This window comes from Aythya ferina (assembly GCF_964211825.1).
Source record: "Aythya ferina genome assembly, chromosome: 4".
NCBI lineage: Eukaryota > Metazoa > Chordata > Aves > Anseriformes > Anatidae > Aythya > Aythya ferina.
In genome coordinates this window covers 12,447,100-12,467,645 of record NC_140300.1, presented here as the reverse complement: position 1 = coordinate 12,467,645, position 20,546 = coordinate 12,447,100, and the positions used below count along the sequence as shown (strand labels likewise).

Sequence of the window (20,546 nt, the reverse complement as noted above, 5' to 3'; positions counted from 1 at the left end):
GTTTCATAAGCACAGAAAAGAGCTGCAATCCCAGGCCAAACAATTTATTATCTAAATTGAGCCTTTCCTGCAGTCAGATCCCAAATAAAAATGGCTGCATTAACTATTTGAAATGTACTGAAAAAGGTTCTCGGAAATGAAGGAATTCTGCCCCTCTGGACAGATCGGCCACAGCAGCTTGAAAGAGAGACAAGAAGCAATATACTGTCTTGAGAGCTGATAAACACTTTTAAACATTCTTACTTTCTGGACTATATGGTTATACTTATGAAATGTCTCCCATAAAATATGATTCTAAGCTGAAAACCTTACTAAAAACTTAACTATAATACATTTAGATGGCAAATTAGTCCTGCTCCACAGGACAGCTGTGATTTGCCCCACAATTTCATAATTTACTTTCATAAAGCTTAGTATACAAAACCTAAGTTAAATTTCATGAAATTTATATAAAACTACTAATACGTTCATTCAACTCCACAACACTTTCTGCTATTTTCAACTTCTTACTATTTTCCAACACAGAAAGCATTTTTCTTTTCTTTTTTTTTTTTTTTTTTTTTTTTTTTTTGGTGCCATTTAGATTCAAGATGTGATCATATCCTGAGGTATGTGTAGCTCTGGTCTTATCTCTAAAGCGGTAGGGGACTGAAGAAGACAATAAAAGGCAGTAACAATGACCAAAAGCATCAAATAACTCCCATGCAGGGAATGGCTAAATAGACTGGGACTCCTCAGCCTAGGAAAGAGTGCTCTGAGAGGTCTGTAATTGTGACACAGGGAGGATGAATAGGGAAGGACAGCTCCCGTTGTACACTGTCTCTTCTAGTCAACAACTAAGGGGTCACCAAGGGAAACTACAAAGGGGCAAGTATAGAACAGGCAGGAGCAGACCTCACTGTGCCTAATTAAGTTAGAGAAGATTTACTGATAGATATTGGGAACAGTAAAAATTATACATGGGTTCAAAAGTAAACGCACAAATTCAAGGAAAAAAAATCCATTTGAACTCTGCTAAATGCAAATAAGTTCACTCTTGCTAGAGAATCTGAACCCCAGGTTTCCAATTGCAAACTGCAAAGGGCTTGTACATTTGCACTAGTATATGCTCATACAATGCTTATACATGTACATTCTCTCTAGTCTTACATTTTTTGTTACATTGCAGAGCCAGAATACAGTGCTGGAAGGACCTCTAGTCTACCCAGGTATAGCCTTCACACAATTTAAAATCTATTTTTGGATTTTGTACTAAAAAGTTCCTGAGTTTATTATGAGTGAATCAAATCAGGTGCAAGGCTCCCTTTGAAATTCATGGTCTCTTTATGCCTTTTTAGTTTCGCTGTTACTGGTAATAGTTTGATTTACCATTACTATTTATTTTTCACTACCCCTTAGTCTTTTATTGTCTGTCATTAAGCCAATCCACTCCTATATTCACCTCCTTCAGAAATTCTCTGTCAAGATCAGGTTATATTGCTAGTGTGAAAATCTTGCCTTTCTGTTCTATGAGGATTAATACAGATATACATGTACGTGTATGGGATTTTTTTTCTCCACCTTTATAAGCAACTTATAATACATTTATCTGATTAGACAATAAGTATAAATAACTAACCACAATTACTTAACATTTCACATTATTATAGCCTGATCACTGTATTTGCTTATCCCTTTTTAAACTGAAAAATTAATTTATTTTTTAATTACTTCAATTTTCTATGTCTTTTCATGAAATTTGGAGAGCACCTGTTCATTTACACATCATTTTCCTTCTGTGAGTAAGGGTAAGTTTTGGAAGCTATCCCTACACTTCAAGACCAAAATTCCACCTACCGCAACGCATTCCTTTATCCAATGACCCCTTATTAAAACTGGGCTTCTCATCAATACCTCTAGAGAGTCTGACTTTTAAAAGTGGAGCCCCAAATCAATATTTAAGAATCTGTTTTACCATCTGTGGTGAGTTGCTGCAGCTTGTCACAAACCACAAGGGACAGTGCATTAGTGCTGAAGGGCAAAGCCAGATCAATAGCTAAGGATCAGTGGGTGGGAGCTTCACTATGGAGCTGCTTCTATTAATGTAACTTTGCCAGTGAGTTTGTTAATAAAGAGAAATGGTGCTAAAGACAGCAAGGAAGTGAAAAAAATGCGAGGCTAATCTGGAGGATCAAGCTTCTTTAAACCTCAGTCTCACAAAGACTTATGTGCATGTTTAATGCCACGTGTTGTGAGCAACGCAATGGAAGGTAATGGGACATGAAACTACTCCTGTACAGCCAAATTCATGCATAAGTCTTTCCAATCTTGATACATAAGGTTAGCAATAAATGTTTTCTTTCCCCGGTGAAACAGGATCTTGAAAGAATAATGTTGGTTTCAAGAGACATGGAAAAGCAGTATTTGTTGCTATTAAAAAAAATTAAGCAAACAAGACAGAAATTTTAATAGTCTGAATAATTAAAGCAATCTTACAGCAATTATTTGCTTTATCTGTGTGTGGCTGGGGGAGAGGGGTTAATGAAACACCTCTTCAATCATAAATCATTTACCATTGCTTCAGGCTTTTCTCTTTCTTCTTACTATTTGATAGCTGGAAGTACATAAATCAGTCTTTTTCTTACTCTGATTTAATTTTAACATATCTTGCACAACAATATTATGTCTGTTATACAGACATAATCGTATTTCTGTAGAAGCATTTTCTAATTTTCATTAGCCATGTTATGAATGTCTTTATTATACATTCACACAAACTGAGCAGAATGGAAACTCTGGAGCTCATGTTAAAGTCAGTCTTCTACCAAATTTCAGTGAGATTCCTGCACAAAGAAGGATCCTGTCCAGGATCTAGTTTAGTATGTATGAAATTGGAATAATAGGTCGTTATGACAGTCATAATTACAAAGTTATCAGGATACAGGTACATTTTTTCATTGTGGATATAAAACCAGCAATGAATACATGTCTTTGTAGTGCATCCTTAAAAAATAAATCTATAATTAGGATAAGGAGAATAAACTTTTATTAAAGCATGTGGTCAAATCATTAGAGAAGCTCAGATAAGTTCCACTCCTGTCACACGAAACCTTGCAGATTTTGCCTGAAGTGGACATTACTTTGACAGTAGCTTCTCAATGCACAAAGGGAGAATGCTGGCTGTCTCTCTCTCAGATAACTTGACATGAAACCAGATGCAGAAATAAAAAGCGAATTTCCAATGTAAAGCTCACATAAAAGAAAAACAAGTTGTCTCTCTTCCAGTCATACAATAAGCATCATTCATTTGGAAAGGTCAATATTAATTAGCAAATCCAGCAGGGATACTCTGTCACAGGCTTTTTTGTGCATCTGGTTGTTCTCTGTTGCAAATGAAAGATAATCCATATTCACTCAGAAATCTGAAAGCTGTCTTGTCTCTGTAATTGCAATCTCCCTTAAAAGGTTAGTAAATATCATTCATGTAACTTTTAAAATTCAACACGTTCAAGCATATTTTCTTTGATTTCTGTTTTGGTTGCTTCTGCAGCTCTGAATTAAGTTTAAAATCAAAAATAAACAACAACAACAAAATATAGCCAAATTCAGTTAAAGGGCAGACCAACAGAATACTGGTATTTATCCTAGTGGAGGGGCTGGCATTTCTTTCATGCATGAATTTCATTTAAAAATGTGGTAAACTCATGGAAAGGAGAGGATTCCACCACATATCTGGGTCCCAAACCAAACCCCAGATTCACCCTGTGTTGCTCTGAAGACCAGTCTATATGGGTAAGATACTGATTATCCATGCTATGGAACTGGGGAAGGAACAAGCTCAAATGCTTTGCACCTTTCAGGAGGAGTCTAGAGACTGTTAGGATTCTCTGTCATCTCTAAGTGCTTCTCTGCTCAAAAATAAGATGAGGGACAGTCCCAAAGTTTGTATTTTAAAGACCACCATGCCACAAGAAAGAATAAACAGGAAAATGCAGCTCCTCCTTCCTTGAAATATGTTGATGTAAATTTTGCACATGGGTAATGGATAATTAGAAATAGATTTTTAATTTGCAAAGATATATTAAGAAATGAACACACATACACAGAAAAAAAAAAAAGCTTAAAGGAACATATGACATTTAAATAGATTACATCTTCTGAAGTATGCAATAACTGTGAGATATTAAGGCTATTAGAATGGATATCAATAAGAGTTATACTTGAGTGACTTAGATTTCCATGTTGCATAAATATGAAGTTTCCATTTTCCACTTAATTCTGAGTTTAGTAATTCTGATGAACTACTGAAAAAGCTCTTCATTTCTTTTTGACTTCATGTGCATAAGCTCAGTTTTCTTTCACTGTCTGCTTTATTAGATGATTTGCTGAAACAGCAGTATTTACCTATTTAGTCTACAAGCTGTTTGGAAGAATATTATCTCCATGCACGATCAAAACCAAATTAGCAATTATTTGTTATTCAGTTGTGCTTTAAATTGCTTCAGTCAGGAGAGTCTTACTGCACCAAAACTTACTGCAAGTCCTTAGCTTGTCTTCCTTGTTAGCTGAATTCCTCAAATTAAGGACAGAGTGGGTAGTTCCTCTGCTTCTTGGATGTTTCTTGATAACTGCTCTAACAGTGATACTTTTTCAGCTGTTAGATTCCCTTGTTTTGCTACTCTCAGAGAGTCCCAGTATACTTTCTTTCTGCATTGCGCTGCCACACATTGCCTGAATTATACCTCAAAGACAACCTTATTCCATGTTATTTAGATTAAAATTTTAATATTAATCTAAATATTAATATTTCCCATAATATTTAAATAATTCCCTATTTCTTGCTGCTGAAGTCTGACTTTCATATCTATTTTAAATCTTTACCTATAACCCTGTGGACTGCAAGAACATTTTCATCCTTTTTCATCCTTATTCCCATCCCTCTAAAATTCTAAATAAGCAGGAACATGCATCTTTTTTCTCCTTCTCTCCAGAATATTTTGATGGAATTATCTCCCACTACTTGCAAAGTCTGATAATAACATGGAGCAGTATTACGTATGTATCTCTCCTACAGTTACAGATTGGGCTTTCCTGGATATCCATTTGTAACGGCCACGTATATTTTGCTTCTGATTGCTCACCCAGAATTGCATGATCTATTAAAGAGGTGTTATAAGAAGCAGTTCCAGGTAGTCTATTAGAAAAACAACACATTCTATCACACCTTATCGGTATCTCAATGACCATTTAAAACTCTGCTGCTGACCTGATATTCTTTCAGTGCCTTATGGATGGATTTGGTGGTTTGAGACAGTTTTTCTAAGGGACAGAGGTCCCATTAAAACTCATCACACAAATTGGCAGCTTGTTAATAAATCTCAGCATAGGCACCAAGGATAAGCAGATATGGAGGAAGTCTCTTGTCTCTTCCATGTCAGAGCCATGAAAGATTAATAAGGGAAACCTTGTAATGTTGCTGTCACTAATGCAGAACAGAGAGATTTCACCACTGAATTTAGCAAACCAGAATCTTCAAGAACAGTATAATTTATTAACATCCTGTGTCAGTGACTTACACTACAGATATTAAGCATGTGATTTATTTATGCAGTACAACACAGTAATTATTCATGGCACACTCTAGACTTGTAGAAATGGAAGGGCCTTTCCTCCAAAAGCTGCAACAGTTTTTAGCCAGACCACAGAGATTTGGATAACAAAGGGCCTGGAAAAAGAGTAAAACCAGAAGTTCACAATATATGCTCAGCATCCAGGTACTTTTAATCAGTTTTACATTGAACCTTTCTTCCGTAAAATACATGTACAAGTATCTATTGCAATCTCAGAGCAGCATCTGAAGTACAGATCATGGTGATATGAGACAGAGTGAAGAAAGCAGGGTTCCAATGCAGAACATGAGGGTTTATAGAGACTTTAGTTGTACCTATTTTATTTGAAAAGTCATGTCAGTCATGAGGAAAGGTGTGAAGTCAAGCTGAGCTAGGAGAGTAGGGTACTGATCATGCATGTGCACCATGCAGAAAGCAATGGTAAAGAGGCTCCAGATGCACTGAGAAGGGACTAGAGAGATGATCATGCAAATATTTGATTTCCCAGATTGCTCGTTTCTAAATATATATCCTTTTAGGTTGCTACAGGCTTTACATAATTAGTTTTGCATGCCACTGAGAGCTATACTGAAACCACTCTAATCAGCAGTACATGAGCCTACTCCTTGTAACGCTTTGTAAGCTCTACCATTAGGTTCTCAATTTTGTACTGTACATGCTCTACACACTCGGCTTCTCAATGAGCTTGACTTGAGTTCAGTGCAGCAATGCTACATTAAATGGCTATTTTCTAACTCATAGATCTGGAAAATAGGGTTTAATCAATGACCATTAGAACCCACGCTCCCTTCTGGGATAAAATGCCTTCCTTCATCCACAGTTACTGTATTGTTGTTTTTAATAGGTTATGATTGGCATTTGGCACTGAGGTACAGGGGCAAGTAGGTTCTATTAGCAGGAAGAAATGAATGTACTAAGGAAGAAAACAAGTGGGAAAGGATAACCCACAACAATGCACCAGATCACACTGTGTTTGCGTTTCACTTAAGGGTACTGAATTCTCCCTACAAGTATAAGGGGATAGAGGTAACAAACATAAAACACTTGTCTGCTTCGGAAATTGTCCTGAAAGCTTATTTTCTATAATTGGAGATCTCATCCTAAGAGGTTTTGAGCATATGCAATTCTCCTTGCAGCCAAAAGGTCTAATCATAAGCTCTCTAATACATCTGCTTCACTTAAAATATAGCTTTTGTGCAACATGTATGTCACACAAATCTTCAAACACTTTCTTTCCCCTCTCCTACCAGCAAGACCCACCTTCCTCAAAAGATTCAGGTAGGAACAAAAAAAAACTCTAAAAAGTCTAAAAACTCTAAAAAACTCTACAAAAAAAAAAAAACAACTCTAAAGTTCTTGAATTTCTCCTGAATTTCCTCCCCAGTGATTGTACATTCACAAAGACACCAAACACCCACTTCTGTGAGATGGAAGTGTCCTAGAAGCCCCAGTCCTGAAGGTGCCTAAAGCAGAGCCACCACAGCTCATTAGGTTCTTAGCTCCTCATAGGAAACAGCCACGTGACACAATGTCTTTGTCTGCTGTTTTTCACTCTTAGAAGAGCAGGAATAAACAGATTGTTTGCAGAAGGCAAAATGCCTGGGCTTGCCATAGTACTGGTGCGATAATCTATATTCTGTCAAAGAGCTACAAAGACCTGATAGCAAGATGTTACAAACACACATTTTCCTTCATCCCTTACTTTGAGAACAAAGACAGCCTCACATTGTACTTCCTTGTTCTTACACAGGCTTCAAATACAAACTGTCATGAACTGGTGGCTCTGTCTCAGTCATACAGGATATATAAAATCACATTAGAGCAGATGATATCTTCTATGACAACACAATACTGTGGTTTTTTTGTTTGTTTGTTTTGAGTTGCTCAGTATTACTTATTGCATTAATTATTTTCTCTGTATCAATGTAAACACATTATTGAAAAAGTATCACAGAATCACAGAAGTCTTGAGGATGGAAAGGACCTCTGGCGGTCATCTGGTCCAATATTTTTGAATCCAGAAAATGAAGAGTTTGAATGACAGAATTTTCTTGGTGCAGAATTTAGAACAGTAGCTGTATATTCAAATCAGTAGGCTCACCTACTTAAATACGCCCCTCTCCCAAATAATTCATTTGTTAGGAATCATCTGTCTTTTGCTAAACAGTTGTGGATTCTTCAATAATGCCTTCAGTAAGAATCAAAAGGGAGACCAGTCACAAACACAACACTAATCAATCTCATAGATGATACTTGTATGGATGAGAAGATTTTTTTTTTCCTGTTTTCTTTTCAACTGTGCCTGCAATTAAGAAGCTAACACATTGGGGTATTCATACATCTCCAAACTGTTCACGAACAAGAAGACTTCAATGACACCTGGAGCTAAATATAAGGTAGGACTTACGCTTGGAATGTTTGTCACAGAGTGCTGATGCCCGCATGTCGCAGAGTCTCAGGGAACCTTTGCTGCTGCTGTAGACAAAGAGATTGCAGTGATGGGGATGAAACTCCGAGGCTGTAATCACTTCTGTCAGGTCCTCCATGTTGGCTGGCTTTATATCTACAATGTCTGAATGGAAGTTTCATTAAGGAAAATGGAGTTGTCTGCAGGCTAACTGTGACTCTTATTGTCTTGTTGAAGAAAGCATGGCTATCTAAAAAGCAACCATAAATTTAATACTCTTAGATGAAGATATACTCATCTGTTTGCCCCATCTAGATGAAACTTGAAGAACAGTTTTAGAGCAGGTGTCATTAGTGGGTCAACATTTGCCTATTCCGTGCACACAAGGACATCCAAGAAATAGTATTTCAGTATTTCAGATTTGGAATTCTCACTTTCATTAAACTAATAGAGAGTAGGTAGCTAAATCTCCTGTATTTGCTATTGACCTTACTGCTCTAGCAAATACTTATTGATAGGGAACAATGTATAACTCTGAGCTGCTCACTCTAGTAAAGATGCATTGCATTTTACAATCACGTAACTTAAGCTAAATATATGTGTGACTTAAGTTAAAAGTCTCAGACAAACATACATTTTTGCAAAGGAAGATGTGGACAAAAACAAGCACTTACGGAAATACTTTTGGGTGATTATCTACTAGTATAATATACTTTCCTAAAAAATAAAAATTTAACTGCAACATGAGATTGTGCACAGTATTGATTTTGCTACTCAGCTTTGAACACTTGCAAAAGAAGTATCTGAAATGGCTTTCTTCTTTTTTTCATGTAAAAGATGCTCACTATTGACATCAATATGAATTTTTGCGACTGCGAAGTGTATATATGAATCATTTAAATGGACATAATCTGGAACAACAATACATTGAAGATGTAGTTTTCCAAGCACAGACTTGTCAGGTGGATCACCAAATATTTTCCACCTGAAGCACAACTCACGTAAGACCCCTCCAACACATACATAATACATATCTACACATACATGTTACCTGCTTTGGTGAGCTTAAAACCCAGAGAAGACCTAGCAAGCATGTATTTGGAGGAGAAGGCCAGCCTGTGGAAGATTGCTGATAAAAAAAAAGAATGAAAGAGTCCCATGAGGCAGTTGTAAGAAAGCAGCAGGTGTAGAGGCAATAAAATGAAAGAAGGATGTATATGTAAAGCAGTATATTTAAATAAGATTGTACATTTTCATATGGCCCTCAGCAATCCACTATAGATAAGCCATCCAAATGTTAACAAATCCTTCGAACACGAAGAGTAGCATTACCCTATTTTACTGATGAGGCACAGAGAGGCAAAAAATTATTTGCATAAGACCACATGGGAAATGCATGACAGAACAAACCCAGATCTGCCGAATCCCACTTCAGTGCCCTAAACACAAATCATCTCAGTGCCTGGATTCCCCAAACATAAAATTTGAATCAGCTGATGTTCAAAATTTAAACATCTCAGAGGATAAGATAAATGAGAAAAGCTGTTTTAGTGATGGCAAGAGTAACAACATATCATGATACTAAGCTGGTTTCTGCTCCCACTGTTCCCACTACCCAATGGAAGACCTTTAATTGATTTCTGTGGGAACAGGGTACAGTCTATCACCAACGTTATGCTCTATACTTTGATCTTTCTCAAACATGCAGATTTAGAGACACTACAGTGAAACTAAGCATAACAATACAAAAGATTCATAGATAATTACCTTGATGATTTTGCATAGACAAATACATCACATTGATTTTGTTTGCTTGTTTATTTGTTTTTAAACCAAGTGCTTTGAAAAGGAAAATATCAGCAAAACTATACCTTGTGACATTTAATAACAGCTGGGAATTAATTAATGTTTCACTTCAACTGCATTCCCACTTACTTGCACTATCATTTTTGCATCCATCTCCAAGAATCTATCGTGATTAGTATTAGTGCAGTGAATATTAAAATGTAGCTACACTGATTTAGCTTCTCTTATAAAGCATCACTAAATATTCTTGAAAATTAACAGGAAAAAATAACCTTTACTTGGTTATTGGTATTTGTTGAATCTGTCTCAAGAAATATATTTAAGTAAAAGCAATTGCTTTCAGTGATTGAATTGCTTTCAGGAGTTCAGAGAAATTATAGTAACTCAATACAAGAATTTCACCTCTAAGCAGAGAGATGAATAATTGCTGAGTGATGAGAAAGATATAAAATATAAATAGAGTATGTGAAACAGTCATGGTAAGTATCATTTTTCTGGATGCTGAAGACAATATTGATGAATTTCCCTTCATTGTATGAAATGAATAACCCTATGCTGAAAAATGAAATTAAGTATTCCATTCTCCTGCCAGAAAAGCATAAAATACTTGAAACAGACTGCATTTCCAGATGTGATCTAAATCTCCACTGAGAAAGAACCTCATTGCCTAGTGAGGATCATACAGCAAATGCACCACAGAAAACTCATTGTTTCAATAGATTTAGAAAAAAAAAAAAAAAACAGTAACACTTATATCAAAGAAAACAATCAAAGGAATAGAGAGATGGGGAAGAGACTTACTCCAGATACATTTGTAATAATTGATGAAAAAACAGACTTTGCTATGACAGCTACAGAACCCAATGTATCAAATGAAGAACTTGTCACAAAACAGAACATTTTCCTCCTCTCATGATTTTTTGCCATCTATTTGAAAACAATCAAGTACAGCTTGACATGTGATGTGTGGGAACTGTGTTTAAACTAGCATGACATGGTAAGGGCAAGCATCTCCCATGAGACACTTTGCATTTCTATTTTTCCATCTTCCCTTTGTGTCTTTCCCCCCCCCTTTCTAAGCACAATGTCATATGGAAGAAAAGTATTTTAAAAATTGGACCAGAGAGCATGCTTCAGAAACAGGCCATTTGCTAAAGTCAAAGAGCTCAATGAAGAGGGAATTTGGCAAAAACTGATCAAATGAAAATTCCATTGCTAAAGGGAAAAACAGTCCCTTTAGCAAGCACAAAGCTGTAGAGCCACTTCCTATGCTAATGGCTTCCTAGCAATTGTATCTTGTGGAGGGATGTCTTGACTTGGTCACAGTCCTTCTCCCCAGTTGACTTACATCTGAAGTACCACAGTCACTTCTGAGTCCTGTTGTACCACATCATGTGGTCCATTTCCAGTCTGTGGAAAAAACTAGGATCAAAGCTTTCTAAGAGACCAAATCACTTAACAGTCTACTGGTGGCAGTACACAGGGATATAATTCTGTTGTCCTAAACAAAAAAATGATGTTCCTGCGCCCAAACAGGGTAGGAATTTCCCTAAGAAAATGAGAAAGGTCTTCACGCTGCTTTCACTCCCACACATACATGACAAGGAGGCATTTCCATCCCTAGTACATACTTGCACTGAGGGAAGGCTGAACTGGTGCCTTGGCAGCTACTGGGGTGCATTGGCAGACTTTTAAGTCATTAACATTAAAACAAGGAAAAGAAACTATCTTGTTGCTCAAAAAAGTAAAAGAGGTCTCAGTTCCTCCTAACCAAGCTGTTTGCCATGACTCCCCTCCATTTCCTGGCTCAGTGAAATGGGATAAAGCTAGGAAGAGGCCAGCAGATGCTCTTCACAGCAAAACAGAAATGGAAGGTCACACAATAGTGAGAAACGATGTTGTTACAGTTGGGTTAGTAGAGCTACAAGACCAGGAATTAAGTATATTAAAGGCAACAAACATACTCTCAGGTAACATAATGTTGAGCTTTGGCTAAGGCTGAGTAGGTCGCCTTTACCAACAGCAGAGACAGACCACAGCAGAACTAGCAGGCAGGACAGGACCTGACTGAGAGAGGGAATGAGGCTGTAAGGAAAGATCTGAGGGAGGAGAGAAAGGGAAGCAAAACGCTGCAAGAGGAAGTAGGAAAGGGCATAAGGAAAGGCATGACTAGCAATCTGCAGGAGCACTCAATATGAGGGATGAAAACTGAATGCAGACTTCAGTTATATGGTTTGTTTAGTTCTAGTCCAGTGTTTTGTCTGCTGTTGTGCAGCTGATATTAAAATTAGGATAATAAGAGGAAGATGATTTGTTCCACTGCCTTTGGGCCACTGGTCTACCAAAAATATTCCCTTCTGTGAGACGTTGATCCATAAAGTTTCTTTTAGGGCAGGTCACAAAGATGGCCCTCACCTTGATCCAAAATGTACATTGTTCAGTCTTCTCCATTTGATCAGCTAGAATATAAATGAGCACGCCTGCTTTATGTTCATGCCAAAACGTGTATAACAAGACTGTGGAAAATACATAAGGTTCCTGCTGAGCAAAAAAGGCTCCAGAATGAGTTTCCTTGTATGATAATGTGTACATAGCAGTTTCCTCAAAACAGATTAAATTCCCTTTGAAGTAAACAGTATGCATAAACAAACAGCTGCTTTATCTTCTAGAAACCATCAAGGAATACTATTAGAAACTGAATTTTGTAGAAGCCAAACTTGCAATTCAGAAGTTATAGCACATAAGGGACTGAATCTTACATCATTATTTTGGAATCATTTTTGCAAGGTCTGTGGGTTCATTATAGGAAGGAAATCATTGGTATACTTGGATTCAGGCTACAGAAATTAATTTAACTGAACCCCCTTTATTCAACTGCAATGCAGAGCAGAGACTTTATTTAGAAAGCCAGACAGAATTTTCCATAATAACTTTATAAGAAAAAAATGTCCTCATCTTTCTTATTTCAATATATTCTGCTTTGACACTTCATTTTTACCCCTGAGTGGGACTTGGCATTTTGAAATTTGCACACTTTTCCGAAAAATAAAATTCACCATAACACATCTTCCCAACCTGGCTGTTCCCTGTGTTTTTCACAGGAGGTTGTTCCTGCTCCTAATTTTGTCTGCTTCTCACACCTACATTCTAGCCTAGACCTAGAAAGATTCACTGACTAGGAGTCAAAATCAATAGCAATTCATGGAAGCTGCCAGGGCTTCACTTTAGGGTAATTGATTGCTGTGGTCCTGCTGAGGCTCTACACTGTTTTAATATAAGCATTTCTCCAAGTGATTTCCTCTGTTAGTCATTTAGTGCACACCATTTTCATTATAAGGAGGGAACTGCGATGCTTACAAATCAAGCTCTACCAGTTTTACACTTCCTACATGGTGGTTATATCATTCCTATACCATGCGTCAACTGAGAGCATTAGTTCCAAATGCCAACAGTTTTCTTGCAGGTTGTATATATTTCTGAGCAGCAGGCACAGAATCAGGCCTCAGTATGCTTGATAACACCATGATGTGATTACATCAACTTACTATGAAAGAAAGAAGCAGGCCCTAACTTTTACATAGTTTCCTCCTTGCTCCTTTCTTTTTATTTCTTAAAGACGTTGTTTATGTTTTCACTGTTGAAGGACAATTCCACTATAGGCATGTCACAACTGTACAGACACCACTGGATAGAGTGCAGCTTTTGAGTCTCTAACTCTCAGACCTGTTGTCCAAGAGTCAAGGGTCTCTGGAATGGATTATCAATAGGTTAATGAATTTGGCCTTTTCGTCCAATTCCAGTCTCTTACCTTAGGCAGAGAGATGACCCGGTATTTATACTCTAAGTACTCCTAATAGCCACAATGTCAATGCTTTTTATCATGCAGCATTCTTCCACTGCTTTACTAAAAGCATGTGCTATATGGGCTTTATTAAAAGCCCAGGGAGTTGCAATTACATTGTCTGTACCATTTGACTCTTCTGAACCACAAAAAAAGAAACTGCTGCATAAGAGTGCTCCTTCAAGCTGCCTTGTACCTAATATCTGCTAATGCAAGGTATTGATCCATACTTGAAAATGACTTAGTAAAATGTCAGCCCAATTCCATTTTTACTTCTATGGTCTTTACAACAATGATTCTTCAACATATTGTATTGGAGTTGGGAAATCTGGCAACAGTCCCACACTGGTGGGAATTTGCTGATGTGGATTGGCAAGAAAATGCTTCCATCAAAGGCATTTAGATGGTGCCATTATGATAGTACAAAGGGTTCCAGCTTTTTTTTTTTTTTTCTGCATTTTTCTTCAGTTTTCTTCATCAGGATTATGAGATAGAGAAATAGTGAAACTGCTACAGGCCTTTTAGCCCTATGTGGAAAGCCAACTCATGATCAGTTATGTTAGGTGCTGGGCAAACACAAAGCAAAAGAATTGCTCGTAATATAAAGACAATATAAGTACAAAGTGCATACAGAGGCTAAGTAATGTTAACAATGTTCTTTGAACTTCTGAGGTTTCTTATAACTCAAAGATTACAGCCTAAATTAGATGAAAAAGAGATGTTAGTGGAAGAAGAAAAGCCACAGTAATAGCCAAGAGGCTGCAGCAGCAATGAAGCTTTCAGCTACTCAGCTAGGACTAGTCATGACGGAGAATTAGGCAGACAGTTAAACAAGTAATACAATTAGGTAAACAAGTGATATAAAAACTAAGGTACTGTTGAGATCTAGCTCACCCAGGGATACGCTGATATATTCAGCACATCCTCTGCCTTACTGATAATAATAAGCATTTTTATGACATAGATAATATGAGGGTTGTGTGCTGCAGTGGTGCTCCTTGGGCATCACACATACTGAGGGCAACACTGTTGGTGCAAAAGGTGGCCCATGTTTCCTCACAAGCTAATAGCTACAGCTGCAGCCAGATTCATGTCCAATTTAGTTCTCTACTTATGTTTTCTAACACCATAAAACTTAAAAACCTATGAAGTGCAGAGAGGTGAATATTCAGACCCTTTAAACATGTTTAGAAAGCAAGATTTCATTCATTTCACTGGCAGCAAACAGGAACCAGAGAACCTCAAGACTAAGGGACTAACAAGACTCATCCAAGCCCAAACAGGGAACCAGCAACGGACCTTAAATACATTATCCCAAATCTCTGAACCAAAGGCACTGGATTTAGTCTCATATTTAATTCAGAATTGGAGATATTCAGTAAGAAACTAAAAGTAGTAAAAGGAAACATTTTCCATTTGTTAAGTTCAAAGCAGAGGAGACTCAGTATCAGGGTCAATGCTCTCTAGATAAGAGACTGAGGCATGACATGGCAAAGTTTTTTGAGAAGTTTTTCTGTTAGCATCACATTTCTCTTTTGGAACTGCAATGGCACAAATGGCATGCTAAATTTCTCATATATAGGCCTATTCATACACATTGCAACCATTAATTTACTTTAAGAATTTAGAATTAGCCACTGGAAAATTTTAATGCAATTAAAAATTGATTTTTCAGCCTGCTTTTTACAGCAGAACACACACATTTTCTTCTGTAGGCACAGTCACGTCTGTTTTAGCTGCAACCACGTGCATCTTTAAATTTTTCAAGAGCAAATAAATTATTTTCTGTATATACACGCAGCTGAGAGCAAAATCAAGTGGATGAGTCAACAGAAAAGACCAGTCATTTTAAAGGCACATTTGCAGTTTTCAGTGTATAGTACTCAATCACTGACAGGTCTCAGAGTCATTTAGTTGATAGATTTGCATGTTAATTAATTGTTTGAAACTGTTGTGGAATGCTTAATGTTATATTTGGAAGATAGCAGATACCAGTCACGAGATATTTAGATATCGAGATATTTAGAAAAGAACTGAGAGGGACCTACTTGGTTTGCTGAATGCAGTCTCCCAAAGTACAGAGAAATACAACAAATATAACTCACTGAACTGCATCTTTGAAGTTGCCAGGGATTGCCTCCCACAGAACTTATGGGAAACCAGAAATAAAATGTCTTTTTTTTTTTTTTTCTTTCTCTTTCTCTCTCTCTCTCTTTTTTTTTTTTTTTTTTTTTAAGAATAGTCTATGCACTAACAGACAATACTATAAAGAAATGTATTTCTTTATACTTATTAGAATCTCATGCAGTGTAGGAAGACCTGCCTATTAAAAGGCAGGTACAGAATTTCCAGCTGAAGGGTATAGACTCTTTAGAGCATTTTGGTGGAAATTCTTCCTTCCCTATATGCAATTTATTCTTCTACATACCTTGTGGAAATCATGAGTGCAGCAGTATTTATACCATATTGAAGTAAAATAATTCCAAATTTTAAGTGAATTTATATTTGAAATCAAAGGACTAATTCTTTTTTTGCAGAGTCTAGCTACCTAGAAATGTCTTTTAGAGCATAATGCTCTCCCCCTCCCTGCATGTTTGTTATAGAAGTAGTCAAATAAATCTATCTTTAAAAATCTAGATTTTTCTGAAAAACAGTTATTTTAAAAATAGTAATAAAGGCTTCAATTTAGCATTTATACAGACACTTCTGCATGCAAGCATCTTTGCGCTGCCAAGAAATCCTTGAAAATCAGCAATGTGAAAATGAAAATGAGGAAGAGATTCAGTTCTCATGAGAATCTCCAGAGTGAAAGTTTTCAAAATCATCTCTATTAAATTATATGACACCTATTAAAACCTTTTGGCAGGAGTATTAGCTAGTTGCTTAATCTATGTGAAAGGATTTACAAAAATGCCCATCAGCTTTGTCTCTAGGCGCTGCAGAGAAATATGGATTCTGGAAGTTTGAAACATGCAGGTTATCTCTGAGGCAAAGGAGTTCGATATTCAGAGCTGTCTGTTTGTTTGCTTGATCTCTTTTCAGAACATTGATTCCAGACAAGCCACATAACTACTCACTATGAAAACAGTCACAATAGACTTAGCCTTAACTCTGGTCCTGTCACTTTGTTTAAATTAACATGACTTTTATTTACAAGAGCATTTTTGTTCCAAAGGCCCTAAAAGTGAACTCCCTAAATGGAAAGTATTGTAATTTCATATGTAATGGCACCACTTCAGTGCAATCCTTCCCAGTGCGTATTATGATAGTAGATGAAAAATTGAAATGTCTGTATTAATAAGAAGTACCCCAGCTACCGCAATAGCAAAAAAAAAAAAAAAAAAAAAAACCTTCCAGGGCCTCAGGTTTTAAAGGCTCAGAGCACTGAGGTACAGACTACGTGGCTTTCAATAACTCAGATGACTGCGTGGGCATTTTTATTATCTCTCCATTCTTCTGTGGAATGCTTTTCAAGTTAAAAGATTTTAGCTGATGAACACAGCAAGTTACATTTTCTTCTTTATATTAATACTCCACAAAAGACTGTGCTTTGCAAGGTTAATTTCAAGTCCAAACTCACAAGGGAATGAGAATAATTAGACCCATTTAAAAGAATTCTCCCCTCTGGCAGAGCTGATTGAATTATTTATACATTATCTTTTCATATAATTGTACCTGGAACTGTGTAAATGTTTTTTTTCTCTAACTTTCAATAAATTCATAATACATGTTTTTCAGGTTGGACACACAGCCTGCACCCGTGACAATAGAGAATGGTTCATTTTTAAAACGCTTCAGTGAGACATTAATCCAGGAGGAAACAGAAGCATGCAATTTAAAATCTTCCACATTGACACCATACTGATTAAAACTGATCTGAAGAAATAAAATTAGCGGGACAATAAATCTTGGACTGAATCTTGTTACCCACTTCCGCAGAAATAACTTCATTGACTGCAGTCGTGTTATGCTAAGTGTGAGTGCTACTTAGCTAAGTATCATTTCTGTGATGAGACCCTTTTGCTGCAATTTAATACTCTTACTATGGTTTCTAAGTCCTTCTCTGCTGAAGGATCTCAGATTCCAGATAAAACCTGAAAAATCTCGTGGCATAAACTGCTAGGGTGAAAAAATCTGTCTGATGTTGTTAACATCAATTTCATCTCTTCTAAGTGCTGTTTCTCTCTCCAACAGTAACAAACTTGAGAAAGCTTGAGATCATGGGATTTTAAACGGCATTTCTGGTGCAAAATGGTTATTTGTTTGCTACAAGCAGAAGAACAGTCCCAAGTAGACTGGAAAGCAATTAACTCTGTGGAGATCTGTGAAAAGATATCTTTGGACCTATTGTAAAATTCCAAGTGTCCTTTATAGTTGTGTCACCTTGATCACTCTACAAATATACAAACACAGTGAAATCCTGGTGCTGTTTTTTAGTGTACTATTAAAGGGTTCTGACATGGCTTTTATGGGCTCAGGATTTCACGCTATGCTTTATCATCCGCTGCAACTCCAGACAATTTTCTTTTTTGTTTTTTTTTTTTTTTTTGCAATTCATTGTATGGTTCTAAAAACCAAGAATATTTTAATGCCTCTGGCTACATTTTTCCTTACCTCTGCAGCAACTACATAATGGGTATGCATCTTTATTTGGGGACAACTGCATTAGAGAAGATGGAGGTCTAGATAAAGGAGAAATCCATTAAAAGGATAACTGAATCACATACTTATTCATTCAAATAGTCTGTGGACAGGAGTGATAAGTAAGAAAATTAGGTATTCTGATTAACAAATTAATATTTTTATTAAACAATAAATCTGCAGTGCAGTAATTATCCCAAGGCTACAGCTATGCTCAAATCACTTTAAATTAACTTCTTTAAAAACAATTCCAGAAAAAGGAAAAGACTCATCATTGCCAAGAATGCAATGGCCTCAGCTATAATTAGTTTTTCACAGTCAGACTCAACTCTTTCGATTTATGTATTTTTGGAGGACAGCTAGATAGGGAATATTTTCATAGCTCTATCCCATGCCCTGAAGACACTGATATCTGATCCTCCAGCCGTGTATTGTTTGCTTTCACTACAATGAACATTTCAGCAGTCTGGCAGAATGGTCTCAGACAGTGATTCGATGCTAAAATACTGTTTAACTAGCACTGATCTCTCACCTTTAGCTATCAGATGTGATTTTTCATCCAATTCTGTCTGACTGACTGATAGTCAAATTCTTGAGATATGAGTCAACTTAAAGTGATGAGAACAGTTAAAATGCAGTGGTTTCTGACAAGCATCATAAGGTAACCTTGGGCAAGAAACAAAATCAAACAAAAGTTTTGAAGACCACTTTTGCAAATTTATTCATCATTTTCATAGCCCTCAGGATCTGGTATCAGAGTCTCCTAAAAGATGAGGAGACTTCACTGTATTTCTTGAAAACAAATCACCCTTAAGGTTCTTAGGGTCACTATTCACACAGCCTTACTGCTTAGAATTATTATCTATTACTTGAGTCACATACGTTAGTTACAGATAAAGTCCACAATTTGCACAAGATAAAGACAGGACTGTCTTGGCTCTGAAAAGCTTAAAAACTGTAATCAATTATGATATTCTACAGTAGATTATGATCATGTTAAAGATAATGCTGTGTCCTTGCGTTGGGCATAGTTTTACCTCAACAGAAGCAGAACCAATTCAATGCCTGTATTCTTCTGAATAACAGTATTGTAGAAGCTATATCTATGTCAGTGGCTATAAGTCAAAATCCTTTCAGTGACTCTAGAACTGCAGTTTCCTCCTGGCACTTTACACTAGTGACACAGCATTTTTCTTACAGATGAATTTGGTGAGAGTTTAGGAAAAGCCCTGTTACTATCAGGATTCTATATGGTTCAGAGATTATAGCAATTTACAGTTATACATACTTAATTTTTCATTAATTTTAGTCTTCAACTGACACTAAAAACACACATTGTGCGATTTAAATAAAATAATCCCTACTGTATTATTCCTATCAGGCAGCAGAAACACACATCAAGGATTTCCCCAGCTACCACATTTCAAAAAATCCTCATTTCAGTAGTCTTACGAGATATTTTTTTTTAACGCTTAAAATTCTTCATTTTATGCTATGTTTGACTACAGTGGTTATGAAGAACAGGTGCCAGATGCATTGTTTAATTACATACCCATGGAGTCAGTGTGGTCCCCAGTCTAACAGTCAGAGAATTCTTTCCTCTTTTTCTATTCTTCTTAATTATTATTTATCTATTATTACATATCTAATTAGTGTAGACCCCTACAGAATATAAAACAGCTTAAAGAAAAACAGGCTTTATTTGATCATTGATATCTAGTAATATTGCTTAACAGCTCCATTAAAATGATGATAGGGTTTTATTCTAAGTTATTTCTCCAATTTAATCTATATTAAGTCTTTTTATGGTGCATACATAATTTTGATATTGGAACTCTATCTAGCTTTGCTTGTACACCTCAGTGATGTTTGGTATGTAGTTCATATTTCAGCTTAAAAAAAATGATTATTGGACTTCATCAAAATCATCACATTTTGCAACATTAAATCAGGCCTCAAACATATAAAGTAAATGCTGATTGACTCATAAAAAAAAAAAAAAAAAGGAAGAGAGGCCAAAGCACATTTCTTTATGGCTTTTTTTTTTTTTTTTCTCTAAAAAACACTGTTTAAAGTTACTTTAACTCTTACCTTGTCTAACAGAGATTGTCACCTTCCCAGCTCTTGTGTCTCCTAGGAGGATGCATAAACTTTTGATAGTTGTAAATTCCAGTTCCAACCCCACTGCCATGGGCAGGGACACCTCCCACCAACCCAGGTTGCTCAAAGCCCCATCCAGCTT

The 20,546-nt window shown here is 36.5% G+C and overlaps 1 protein-coding gene across 1 annotated transcript in view; it reads right to left on the bottom strand.

Annotated features, from left to right (window-relative positions):
- Positions 1-20,546, bottom strand: part of PPP2R2C (protein phosphatase 2 regulatory subunit Bgamma) — a 186,870-nt gene that overhangs the window by 19,790 nt on the left and 146,534 nt on the right. The window contains 1 exon segment of the mRNA XM_084517962.1: positions 8,017-8,181. Coding sequence (XP_084374088.1) covers positions 8,017-8,181 — 165 coding nt within the window.